Raw genomic sequence first — 14,267 nt, forward strand, 5'->3', positions numbered from 1 at the left:
TGATGAGAAGAGACAATGATGAAAACATCTCCTGCCATCAGTACAGACAACAGAAGTCCCTTTACTCTCTATGGTAATAAATCAGACACACATTTGATAATCTGTGTAAGAAACATACCTGTTTCCCTCATTAATAGTGAATAGTAATAGTTTCCCTCATTAATAGTGAATTATAGTGTAGACATTGTACTTTAACTTAATACTTTCTGGTCTTTAATAATGTTTTTATTCAGTGGGTGAGGTGTTAAAAGAGATGTGATGACATTTTGGTTTGTTGAGAGTTAAAAAGTGTGTTGTTAAAAGGCGGAAGAGGTGTGCAGCCAAAACCAGAAAGTTGCTGTCCGGTTTCTGTATTTTAAATCATGATAATCTTGATTTATTTCTTCCTCTGGAGCATCATCTTGTTGCTGTCTGGTTTCTAGCAGCCATCTCGCAGCTCTATCAGCTCTGGACGTTTTCTAACCTTTGTACAGTGGCTAAATTCTCCAGCTCATCCTGGTTCATGTTGTGGTCGGGGTCTCGTGCTACAGGCTCATTGATGCTCTCCAACAGCCTTCTGCCCTGACCCAGAGCCACCAGCAGATCCTCCTACACACACACACACAGATGGAGGGAACATATGCATAAACCAAAGAGATGTACCGTGTAGATAAATACACAGAGAAAAATAAAGTTCAGTGTTACCTTCATTTTGTCTTTCTTGTTGGTGTGAGTGCTGAGCAGGACGATTGTGGCCTGGATCTCGTTGGGGAGTTCAGTTTCTGCCAGCTCCGTCCCAAATGACTGGAGGGTCTGTGCCGTTTTCTTTACCGTGAGCGCAAAGCCTTCAATAGCCTGATGTGAACAAGACAGAGCAGACGCTGAGTGATGGTGGCATCGTGAGACACAAGAGTATTTTACCATGACTGAATATATTTGAGCAAACTGATATAATAGAGGGTTTCATTCCAGCGTAAATATATATATTTTCTGAATTAAACTTTATCGGTACTATCTTGACGTGAGCTTCCCATATCAGACTTTTTGGATTAATTTATTCTTATCTTTTATTCTTCTTGTGCACTTATTTCACTGTAAATTTTTATTTTTTACAGTGCTTGTAATGTCTGTGTGTATTTAGCCCATGTTAACTGTGCAGTGTGGGCTGCTGTAAACACTACAGTGTACATACAGTGCGGTGAGAGATCCACTTCTCATGGCAGTACTCCTGCGTTCCCCCGAGTTCATTGGTCAGCTGGGAGCGTTCGATGTAGGAGTGCAGCTCAGTCACTGAGCTCAGCATGATCACCTGAGACAGAAACACATGATCACGTAGATGTCATTTGATTATAAAAACTGTATAATAACCATCATTGATTGTACAGTGGGAATAATCCGAATTTTTAAAAACAAGTTTTGGATCATATTTCTGCAACATTTCCACATGTTCAATCAATAAAATTATATATGTATAGCCCATATTCCCAAATCATATAGGGCTTAACAAGGTGCAACATTCTCTGTCCTCCTCGTGAGTGACTACACACCGGAACCTTCATCTTGAACTCGTCCTTGTTGAACTTGAAGAGGATGTCGGACAGCGTGCGCTGCAGGAGTGCGGTGGGCCTCAGAACCAGAACCAGCTGGAGGTTCCCTGGGAAGGAGCCCTGAAATGAGCGAGCAGAGAGACGCTCAGTCATGTGACAAAGCAGAAAGGATCCTTCTCCACCCTGATCCCATTTTTTATATCACACTTCAGCCTATGTGTTATTCTCTCCCTTTGTCTCTCCCTCTGTATCCCATGTGAAAACTCTCATAGACATTCATGAATGCAAGTACATGGGAGTGTGAGGAGGACAAGAGAATGAGGAGGGTGTGGGGGATGTGGGGCACAATCCTGTGGCAGGGACATTAATCTTCATGTCCTCTGGAACAGCAAGGCAGAAAGAGACACCACCAACAGATGCATGGGTCCAGGAAAATGTCTGCAGGGTTGTATTTACCTTGTGGGCATTGTTGAGATTAAAATTAGCACAGCTCTGATGCATTTGCTTATACAGCAGTATATGAACAGGGTTCAAATTTGACCTTTTATTCAGCAAAAAGCAAAATCTCACAATGCTGAAAGAGTTTGATTTGCTGCTTTTTAAACATCCATATTTATCCTCCTCATATCCATCGCAGTGTGATTCCACCACACACTCTGCTGAGCCAAAAGAACCAATTAAGAGCCAGTTAAAATGTCAGGGTTGACACCCACTGAGAGACGGAGAACTGCTGTGAAAGCAGCTGAAGGATGTTTGAGGGCTGACACTGATCTCTTCCACTGAGAGGAGGCTACTATTAATGCAGATTTAATTTGCTAATGACCTAAATGGATGTTTTTGCCTGATTGGAGGTGAGTTGAAGAATGCTGGTCAAAGCAGGAATAAAAATGAAAACATTGTTAATCAAAAAAACACTTACGATCATAACTGTTAATGAAATTAATGAATCAATTCAATGCTTATCCTGTCTGACCTGCTGGAAGGAGAATAAATAATAAAAATAGTCATTAACTATTAAAAACACAGTCTGTGTAACATACAGCTGTTTTGATATCATGGTAATAATAGTTTGCTCCATTTAAATGTCTTGTTTAGTCTACAAACCAAAGATATTCACTTTACTGTCATTAGAGGAACAAAGAGCCAGAAAATATTCACATAAAAGAAGCAGAAATGAGACCATTTGAACCTGTTTTCATAGGAAATAACATTCAAACCGTTAAATAGATGAAATAGATCCAAATTGGTGGTGGTGAGTTTAGTAGTCGATCACTGATCCAATAATCTGTAAATTGTCGCAGCACTAATCAGGAGACTCAAGAGCTTTCAAGCGTTGTATAATTTGTTGAGGTTGTGAAGGATGAGTCCACCACAGACGAAACACAGACGGGTGGATTTATTCCGCCATTTCTGAAGGATAAAACTAAAACTTTATGACCACAGATTTGTTCAAGTATGGGTTTAGTGGTCAGAGGAGAGAAGTTTTAAAATACTGAGACACAGACAACAACCACACAATAGAATATGTGTCTCTATCCTTTAAATGCACCAGATTCAAACACGCTGGTTGGATCTGTGGTCGCCGGCAGTTTTGGTCATGGTCTACTCGTTCTTTGTGAATGCCAGACTGGGAGATGAACACACAGACACAAACACACAAAGCCTAAAAGAAGACCCACATAACTGACAGGAGGAGGCATTCTTCAGGGACAGACACTGTAGACTTAATTTCGACCAGTCTATAAACAAACTGTATCTGTCATCAGATCAGACTCAGCCAGAGCCGCGGTAAACATGTCCTCAAAACACATTGACCCACATTTACACAATCTCATGTGTACACACGTGTGCTAATTTACATACATACACACACACACACACACACACACACACACACACACACCAAGTCAAGACAAAGAATCATTCAACAGCAGCACATTCATTCTCTCTCATCCACTCATACATGTTTACACTGACTTAATAAACCTGCTGAGTAAATGCATCACCATGTGGTTTAAACTATTCTCCACAGTAGCAACATGAAAATTCCAGTTTTCATCACGATGTATTTAGCAGCCCGGCTGAATCACCCGAAACAGGGCACTATAGCAGGGATGACTGAATGCCCCCCATTACCAGCCTGTCAGCCTGTTCAAGTCCCCATGTGGGATTAATAAAGCTTTATTTAATTTGAAATGAGTGAGTGGGTCCCCCGGGTCTCTGGAGACCATGGGAGGTGATATTCATCTCTCTTTCACCCTCTTTCCCCCCCGCTCAGATATTTAATTTTTCCATTTAGTCCTCTATGTTGTGCAGAGATCTGTCCAAACCAAAACATATCCAATTACTTCAACATTTGTATTCTCTACAAGATTATTGAGAAATGGGAATGTTACAAACATCAATACTCTACGGTGGCAGGAGATATAAGGCTGCGGCCATTGTTTTAACCCCAAAATATTCTGAGACTATGATGATGATGATTCTCCCACACACACATATTAAGAAGATAAACTGGAACACTGACCAGAAGGAAATTAACTGATTAAAACTACAACTATATTCCACTTATACAGCAAAATAAGTGCAGTAAACCATTATTGACTGTTTGCCCATTCCCATTTTTTGTCCATACTTTGCATCTTGCACAATACTTTTGTAAATAAGTTTTTTGCACATTCATTTCATTTTTAATTTTATTACTATTTAAAATGTATTACTATTACCTCCACCAAGGAGGTTATGTTTTGTGCCCCATCCATGTGTTTGTTTGTCAGCAGTATTATGCAAAATTGACTCAAAAACAACCCATTCAATTTTTGGCATGGATCCGGACTTGGGGGCAGATTAGGAAGCTTTAGGCTAAATCAACTAAAATGTACCATGTGAGTTATCCACATTCATTTAGCTGACTCATTATCTAAAATAAATTAGTTTAGGGGTTTCTTTCATTAGTAAATCAGCTTGAAGAAAAGATGAGTGACATTTCAATGAGTGATTGAACAAATAAAATCATCTCCCTCTGTCTTTTGCTGGCATGCGAGTGTTTCTTTTCCCCTGCAGCTGTAGACAAACATGCTGGGATGGGGGCTGGTGTTGGCTCTGCCCCTTGCTGGTGACATTAGTGGCAGAGCCGTGAAGGAGAATTGAGGATGTTCCAACATCTCTCTGTGACCTGACCTAAGGGTCCTAAGGGTGCAGGACCTGAATCCTCCTCAAACCCTGGTTCTCTCATCTCAACAGTTCATCGAAGATCTGTTTCTCTACCACACAGACACAAACAGATAGCGCACAGTCGGCAGAAACAAAGACAAACTTACTGCAATACGAAGCAGGGTCCCCTTAACAGCCGCCCATCTGTCTTGCCGTCGATCAATGACCAGGATGAAACCCACGCCTGTCGATGACAAACTGGAACACAGAGGCAACATATTTAACACAACTTACACACTCGTCTGTTTTACCCACAATGATAGGGGTGAGCAGATCTTGATTTGACATCACAGTGAAAGGTAAAATGAGATTGTTTCTAACTGACACTGTCTCACTGCACATGTTTTATCACAAGTCAAAACGTATCCTTGTTCTCTGTATCACTGGGTTGGATGGACATCCTTTCAGTCAACAAAGAAGAGACACCATTTTATTCATTTATTATGTATTTACTGATGAAACTTTCAAAATCGAAACACATAGTCTGGAGGGCCACAGAGAACGGTTGAACAGAAGCTGCTGTGAACTCTGTCGGATGCAATTTCTCCTAATTGCCACTTTTAAAGAGATAACACACAATATGAACAAAAATCAACAAAACATACATCGATGGAGCCAACTGCTTGTTCACAGCTTGTCATTTTGTAATGCTGCTCCTTATCTTTCTAGCAGCAGCCGCGTTTTAGGACTGCACCAGCTGCCTGTGAAGCACCTCCGGATTTCTGGGCCCCCAACCCCCTGTTCTCTCCCTGCTCCCCCCCTTCCCCTGGCTTCTCTTTTTTCCCCCAAGAGAGAAGTGCTACACACCAATGATGACATGTGGCAGCTTCCCCCATGCTTACCTGGAAACATGATGCACCTACAGCATAGGTGAGCACCAAAAGCCCTGTCCCAATCTTTCTTGCAGAATTATCCCAAAGTATTTGCTTTCATATCTGCTAATTCTGCAGCTACTAAATGCATTAAACAGGGTGGCAGCAAATTGAAGGAGTAGTCCATGTGAAATCAAAACACAGGATACGAGTAGATCCTGGTGTGTTGTGTAGTCCGAAGGGGAGGGAGACAAATGCCTCTGACAATCACAAGCTCCAGCCTCTGAATCCTACTGAGCAGCATCTGTATTCCATCCAATGAGACAGGGAGCTGCTGGGACACAGGCCAATAACAAGGTGGCTGCAAAGTGATGAGCAGCTCCTGTAGCCAATCACAGGATCGTTATGGATGTGGGGCAGGATTAAATAGGATGCTCCGAGGTATTCGGGACATACAGAGTGTTGATCCAGGTCTGCCTCTCTACTTTATCCTCACTCTTCTCATCCTTGTTTCTCTTCTGCACTTCCCCTCCCCTTTCATCTGTTCCTATTCTCTTCCTCCGTCATCCCCACTTCTCTGCTCTGCGTATAATCATGTAAACAGACTCTCAGAGACACTCGGGCTTTCAAAGCACAGACTGCTTTACATCTCAGCCGCAGAGGAAGAGGAGGGGGACATGGAGGAGGAGGAGGAGGAGGAGGAGGAGGAGGAGGAGGAGGAGGAGGAGGAGGAGGAGGAGGAGGAGGAGGAGGAGGAGGAGGAGACCAGGACAAGAGCTTTTCTGCCTTCGAGACATTTACGGCTTCTTAGATGAGATGATGGTTTATGGTGAACATATAACTACCCAGGTTTAAAAACAGAACATTAGAGGAACATGGGGAAATAGGCGCTTTAATGCTGCTATTACACCACAATCACCCAGATGTATTTCAGCCAAATGCCCTAATTATTTCATTAAACCATGCAATATCACATTTGTTCATATTTTATTTATCTGTTCTGCTTCCTGGTTGTGTTGGGACAATGGATGTATACCAGAACTTCATCTAAACCACATTTAATGTGGTGTTTTCTAAATGTTGCCAATGATGCAGTGTTCTCTAGAACTTATGAAACAGCTTCTAAGATTTTATTCAGTACTTACAGTTAAACCACAGCTAAAAGGAACTATTTTCCCATTTGTTTTTGCAATCAAAGCTGAATTTGAAATTATAAATACGACCTCGGACACAGTGATTCATTGGAATCGTATGCATAACTTCCATATCATCTTGCAAACAGGTTTCACGCATAAACGGCTTAATCTCAATATTCATAAAATTGCCTGGTGATCTTGTGGCTGCACATGCAAGAGCATCCTTCTAATAATAACTGTAATGCTCGGGTCAAAGCGTGTGGAGGCAATGTAAGCGGTGAGTTGAGCTGTGAAAAAGCACTGTGTGTAATGGTGATGCAGATGAGGGAGATTTGCTGCATGAACGCATATCACATAGCAATACACACACACACTGCTACACTCTCCCTCCCTCCCTCCCCCTGAAGCACTTAAGAGCAGAACAAGTGACTGTCTGGATTTAAGGGCACTGGTATGTTAAATTAAAAACAGATTAGACAATTTTAAGAGAAAACTGTATTACAAACCTGGCAAAATATCTTAGAATTAACTCTTTGTTTTTTTGTAGTCTATCTCTGTTATTTAGGTGTAATCCAAAAATAAAAACGACATAAAACAGATTCCATTAACATGTTATTAGAAAGAAGAACAAAATCTTATGCAATTGAATAATATTTGAGCAAAATTTTAAATTTAAAGATGTACACAGTTTCTCCCTATATAAAGAAATAAACATCTGCTTTAATGTAGTGCATGGTTTTTTAAAATTCAGCTTCGTTCTATAATTCTCGTCATTTGATATTAAACAGCTTTTCTAGCTTTTCATTTCATTTCCATTTCAACTAAATCTTTAGTTTTAAACACATGTGACTTGCTAACAGTCATAAAGTATGTTCTCTTAGATTGACATTATCTATAAACCTTACTGTTATTTTCTGTGATACATACAAGGGACTAATATGAGTTGTATATGTGTGGCCCCCACACTTCTGTGCAATGACCACAATATGGAAGAATAACTGAAGAATACAAAATATAGAATGATGCAATCTAAAGTGTCCTTTGCTTTGTACAGTAGTGACAAGATCCAACCAAACTAGATCAACGCGAGAATGCACATTAAAAAAGGACAGATAAAATAAATAATTAATGGAAAAGAGAAGGGAACATTTTCTGTGCAAGGACACAGCTATACGCTATAGTTAAAACATAATATGACGACAAGCATGAAGGGAATGGCAAAATCAACATTAGGAATCACTAGGCAATGGATATTGATCCAAAGATATTCATTTGAAACTAGAGGCAGCTGTTCAAAGTCGTAATACATTTGCCCCCGGTTGTGGACTGAGCCCTGTCAGGGTACGGGTCCCTCAGGTAGCTCCAGCCATCTGGTTCTGTATCCATAACAGCTTCTGTGGACGACCCTCCTTCAGATCACTGGTGACCTCTGACAGACCGTGGAGGAGGTGAATTTAGAGACGTGGAAATTAAACCTGGCTGTGAGTTACTTTTTAGCCAGGATTTGGAAAATAAAAATAAAGTCTCATTCCTCAGAAGTTGAAATTCTGGTCACAAGAAAAGTTAAATCCTGATTGAAATAAAAAGTATGACTTGGTCAGTCTGAAATAGGATTAGATAACTTAATAATTATTTTGACGAAAAGATTAAGCAACACAAGATCAGATACAGACATAAAAAGAGCTTTAAACACTAAAATGTATAAAAACGGAGGCCTCGCCAAACTCAGCTGTCTGTTGCATTATTCACATTCTAAAAGTCTGAATCGCTGCAGTTTCTATTTTTACACACTTTTCTATCATTGGAAGGATGAAGGAAGGGCGTGACAGTCACGAAGACGGGATACAACCAAGAAGCAGACAAACTAAATATCAAAGAAAACATAAAAATTAACCGTGAAGAAATGAGAGGAATTTGTTTTCCAGGGGATATTCAGAAGAAAAGATGGTCTTATACTTTCTCCCCCTCCCCCGTAGTCTCTTGTGGTCTACCCATGTGTACAAAGACAATCTACAGCCGACAGATAAAGACCCTGGATTATGACTTGGCCGTATCATTAATGCAGGAATCACAACCCTCTTCTCTTCTTTACAGATATCTGTGCCATTATCTGAGAAAATCCTCTGCATCATGATCTTAATGAAGTGAAGCTGTGAGTGTCCACTGCCACCTACTGGCAGGTGTCCAACACAAAAACAGTTTCTCAAAAACCTCAGTCCGGCACATTCAAACACACTCGAACTTTATCACGGGACTGCGGAGACAAGAGAGAGGAGACGAGCTGATGGTGACACGAGGGGAGTGGATGTTGTTCAAATACAAATGAGGACAGGAAATAACTTTAAGGGAAAAATCAGATTGGATGAAAAGGGTAGGAAAGGGAGGTGTGGATAAGAGAATGTGAGCTTCAACTTTACCTGGGCACACTTGTCAGGTAGGTCAGCACGTTGTGAAACACTCTATCCGTGATCTCTCCAAATGTCGGGAATTCTGGGAACACAATGATTGGGCTGCCATTATCTCCTCTACCCCCTAGAAAGATAATAGAAAACAACAATTTCCACATGAATATAATTATATATTATGAATATACTTATATACTATTTTTAGATTACATACAGTACATTATGACATTATATATGAGGCAAATAAAACCCATTTAAAGTTACAATAGTTGGTTTGGTTTCTGTGCTGCTGTTAAGAACATTGTCAATCACTATAAGAAGGAAACTGTATTTCAAATTGTTAGTAAACAAAAGAAAGCACAGAGTATGAATAAAATGTCACCACAGGGGGGCACTGACAGCCACGCGACTTATGACTTGAGAGAGAAGGTTCTTCTTCAAAAAAAAATCTGAATCTATTAAAACAAACTATTCTGTCTCATATGCTTACATCAACAAGCAATAATTTCAAATGATGCTGTTATGATTAACATCAATTTGAAATAAGAAACTGACAGAGTCTTGATAACAGTTAGATTATTTCCGTCTTTCTGTCAATTGTTTCCTGTTGGTTGTTTTTACTATAGTTAGCTGTCTTTTCCTCTTTTTTAATAAATTTGTTGCCAATTATTTTTTCTTTTTTTCTTGATGATAACATTGAAGCCTATTATTAAAAAAATTTAACTAAATTAGCAACAATCTAAGATGTCATTTGGAAATCACCCTTTTTAATTGATTATGAGGAGTTTAACAATAAAAAAAACGGCGCATCTGCTTCCTCTGGACTGCCCTGGTATACTGTTGGATCAGATTAAATTTGTTGCCTGAAAAAACCCACATGACAATTCGATTTTGATCCTGATTGGTTCCTCGGAGACATGTGACATCAACTCTCTCAAACTTAACCCTGCCCTCTTATAACCAGAGAAAAACAAAATACAAAAGTGTTGAAGAGAAGCTTGTGTACTCCTCTTTGACCATGTCATTTGTTCACACAAACACACACACACACTATGTGGAACAGCTGCTCTGTCAGCGCATGCGACTGGAATATCAATCTGTCGGCCTTTTCTTCTCTCGTCACTATGGCAACAGCAAGTGCATGGTCATGGTTTCACATCTTTTTGATCTTTGCGAGAAAATGGTTCCTGGCTCTGCAGCAATCACAAGGTCACCTCTGACCAACACACAGACTAACACACGCATCAGCTTAATTACAGTAATGTAAGGATAGATATGATAATTTAGCTATTCTGCTACAGAAAGCTCAAATATTGTGAATAGACACTTGTTGGGAGCGAAACATGAAGTTTCTCATGACCTGGCCATTTAGAGACAGTAAGTGAAATGCAGATCAGGTAACAGTAGCAAAAAGGCAGAAGCTACTTTATCTGGAACAGGGAAAGGAGGCAATTGAATATCAAATCATTACGACCAGAAAAAATAAACGGTTGACAGGAACTATGCAAATATCAAATAGAAGAGTTCACATAGAAGTGACTCCCCAAATTGAAAAGAAGTGAGAGATGATTGAGTTACTGAAGATATAAACTGACAGACAGAGGATGGATTGAGGCAAAAATGGTGACGAAGAGAGAATAGACACACAGTGAAACACACAGAGAAAGACAAGCCACCTGAGAGGAAGGCAAACTGCTTCTTGAGGTCAGGGGTGATGTCGACAGCGTGGAGAGGGCTGCTGTCCAGCTCCATGATTTCATCTGAAAAACAGAAACAAATAAACATATTTATCAGAACTGAAGATGAAGCTTCTCAGGTCTGTTAAATTAACACGTTTGCTTCATTTCTGTGTTTACAATATGACACAATAGTTGGCCTATTTCGCAGGTAACCAACTTCTTTAGGCAATGTAAAATAACCCATTAATGTAGTGTATACAGGCAGATATAAAACAAAAATGTAATAAATGTAAAAGATGTAATAAATCTTATGCAGTAGTATATCCAGTACACTAAGGTTAATGGTGATCGCATGAATACTGGAGAACTTATCATGGTAATTTACCTTGGTTGTTTGACTCCACACACTTGTTTTATTAAACTCTCTGTTGGACCCCTCACTAACTTGGCCCTCTACGGCTCTCTGCCCCCCCATGGACTCCCTTCATAAGGATTAAAATAATCAGATTTAAGACTTATTCTCTCAGTAGGAAATTGAGATTCTGGTCATACCAGGACTCAAACTGGTAATTGGACAAAAGACACCCAATGGACGAGGGGGGCAGGAGGGGAGGCTTTAGCAGTCTAGCCAGTAGCTTGTTGACAAGCAGAGTGTACACAATAGTATATCATTACATTTAGAGGGAATTCTTACAGTAATATATTGAGGAAGCAGTTAAATACAATACCCCCCAATGTAGTATAATTCATTAGCCAAAGCAGAAATAGGGATATGTTACAAATAGAGAGTTGAGGTTACACAGTCTGACTGCTGCTTGTGTTCAGGAATATGATACATTAAACTTAATAAACTCCATGCAACATTCAGTGTATGTATCAAGAAACCTTTGAATGACAACTGGCCACAGTTCAACTTGGAAAAAACAAATCAATACAGTACGATGTACAGTACTTTATTATTGGAGTGTGATGGTACGTCTTTACACTTTGCTTCTTGTCTCACTCAGAGTCCACATTCACATAAGCTATATGTGCATATCTATTCATATATTTAAAAAGGATTCAAAATTTATTGGGAAGATAACTTTTTATCCTCCAGCAGAATTCACATTCATTTTAAGGATTTGTGTCTTGTATCCTCAAACGAAGCAGGCATCTATTTCAAATGTTGTTGTTTCAAGTCTCCTTGAACTAAACCGTCTGTTAAATGTCAATTTTGTAACGAAAAGTCTGAGGGAATTCAACATCAGTAGGCGCACTGCAGTCAAACGCCCCTGTGACAAGCTACTTCCAAAAAGGAAACAAACATATATTCCACAAAGGCACTTAAACAATCAGAGTAAGGAAATAAAAGCCTCAGTTGTGACCCATTTTTAAAGATACCTGCATATTTTATATCTAGTTCCAAAATAAGCCTCTGCTCCATCATGGAAGCGCAGATACACATTTTAAGTGAGAGTAGATACATGAAGCTCTGCCCTCTTCAGTTCTCAATTTCTATTCTATTTCTGTATAAAAGCATTTCTTGCTCCCCAACATCCCCAGGGCTGAAGAGCTTCAGGTGTGATAACATCTCTATTGTGCACAAACTCTCTTATGATACTGTACTTCAGATAAAAAATAAAGGCTACAGCCACATATGAAAAGGAGGAGCCGAAAAGTCAAAATACAGGAGGGAGTTTCTCTCAATGTAAACGTGTGAAAGTAACAGTAAGAGCAATATTGACTTTTCTTCTTAGTCTGACTGTTTGCCCTAGTTTCCTCACAAAGTCAACAATGAGTCACCGTGAGACTGAAACACTGGAAAGGTTTTCCACTAATTTGTATGGCTCATGATAATTATCAATCCACAAAATTATATTATGATATAAGTTAAGGGAAAGCACTCATTTTCAACTAATATTTTCATATGATCGATAGAAACAGGCCCCAGATATTTCTACCCCTCTAAGGTTAGGAAGTCGGAGCATGAAAAATGGGAAAAGCCATAATTACATATGAATACAATGGACTTGTGCTCCTTACTTTAAAGACGTTTAGAGATATAATACTGTATAAAGTTCCTTTGTTTTACCTGAATGTGGGTTTTTATACCAGAATAATAAAGTCTCGAACTACAAAGACAAATAACAATGATATCCAAACAACTGTACACAGATAAGATATAGATGAATACATATTTCAATCCAGAGATCTTTCTCTGTAAGTCACTGTACCTGTTCTGGGAAACACGGAAAAGCGTTGCTCAGCCAAAGACACATCTACCTAGTCTGTCCATCACAGTCTCACATATATTCCTCTGTGTTATGCATGGTGTTCTCCTCTTTTTCCTTTGGGACTGTATCCGTCTCCTCGTTCACACTGAGCACTCCCTCTGAGTGCAGTTTAAACAAACCCTTAAGACTTGCTGTAGCGCTTTGTTTGAGAAGCAGTGTCAGGTGACTTCAGCCTTCAGGTATTACTACTCTGACATTCATTAGCTGCCTCTCTCTCTCCAATGTAAACACCCTCGTATATCTTGTCTTTGTGGGGACCTCTCTTTCACATAGTGCTTTCCCAGACCACAAAGTTTTAACTATCTAACAGCCGGTTCAGATTGTGGGGTCCAGCAGTATTTTGGTGCCCACATAGGATATTGGTTAGATATTGGGCTCCGAGTTCCCACTCACACACAGGATTGGGCAGCTATCTTTATCATAAGTCTATAAAGTCTGACGAAACCCTTATCCCTAACCTTACCCCAGACCAATTCATGCCTGACTGTAAGCTTAACCAGGAACTCAGAAATTTCCTGAGAAGGTCAGTGTTTATGCTGGAAAAGGTCCCAAAAAGGTAGCCAAAACACACACACACACACGCTTGTATATGCGTTTTCATTGGGATCTGTCCTTGACGAAATGCATTCTCTGACCTCAAGACTTAAACTAACAGCTACTACTCTAACAGCCAGCTGCATTTGTTTCCATATGCCCTCACAAAGCTGTCGAATCTACAAGTATAACACTCTTTGATTCAAGTGTGCTGTCTTGGTTTTCCCTCCTTTAAACCTTATTCCTCAGACCAGCTGGTGCCATGTCAGTTGTGTCAAAACAACATTAATCAAAAGGTTTTACCCAATAGGGAGATTTAAAGGACCACACTGGTGTTTCTGCATGTTTATGCTCATCGGCGATTGTGAAGTGCATATGTTTTATATTATGCATCACTGTTGTTTCCTGAGCACTTCAACATTTCTTTGGCAGGACTAAGCAATAGGGCATCAAACAATTTAAGTGCATCTGTCCCAAACAAATAATAACATTAATATTTGGTGCTTCAGTGCAAGACACTGCAGTTGCAAGCAGGAATACTGTGAAAAATCTGGTTGTTGCCAGGTTCTATGACGCTCCACCATTTCAGGAAAGTCAGCCAACAAGTATTTGAGGCCAGTGTCATCGAAGTAACCACCCACGCATCCACCCACACTCCCACCTACCCAGTATGGACATCTGAAAGG

At 39.9% G+C, this 14,267-nt stretch overlaps 1 protein-coding gene across 5 annotated transcripts in view; it reads right to left on the minus strand.

Annotated features, from left to right (window-relative positions):
• LOC133021339 (guanine nucleotide exchange factor DBS-like) overlaps positions 1-14,267 on the minus strand; it is a 36,421-nt gene that overhangs the window by 10,361 nt on the left and 11,793 nt on the right. For 3 of the 5 annotated variants that reach the window (XM_061088138.1, XM_061088134.1, XM_061088137.1), the window contains exons 2-8: positions 10,769-10,852; positions 9,105-9,219; positions 4,847-4,937; positions 1,527-1,646; positions 1,172-1,288; positions 685-834; positions 464-588 (exon numbers count right to left, since the gene is read on the minus strand). In XM_061088138.1, the coding sequence (XP_060944121.1) occupies positions 464-588; positions 685-834; positions 1,172-1,288; positions 1,527-1,646; positions 4,847-4,937; positions 9,105-9,219; positions 10,769-10,852 (802 nt within the window). Of the gene's footprint in view, positions 1-463; positions 589-684; positions 835-1,171; positions 1,289-1,526; positions 1,647-4,846; positions 4,938-9,104; positions 9,220-10,768; positions 10,853-12,304; positions 12,406-12,987; positions 13,157-14,267 lie in introns of those variants that run through there. The other 2 variants (XM_061088136.1, XM_061088135.1) reach the window with 2 other exon arrangements.

This window comes from Limanda limanda, chromosome 16, assembly GCF_963576545.1.
Source record: "Limanda limanda chromosome 16, fLimLim1.1, whole genome shotgun sequence".
Taxonomy (NCBI): Eukaryota; Metazoa; Chordata; class Actinopteri; order Pleuronectiformes; family Pleuronectidae; genus Limanda; species Limanda limanda.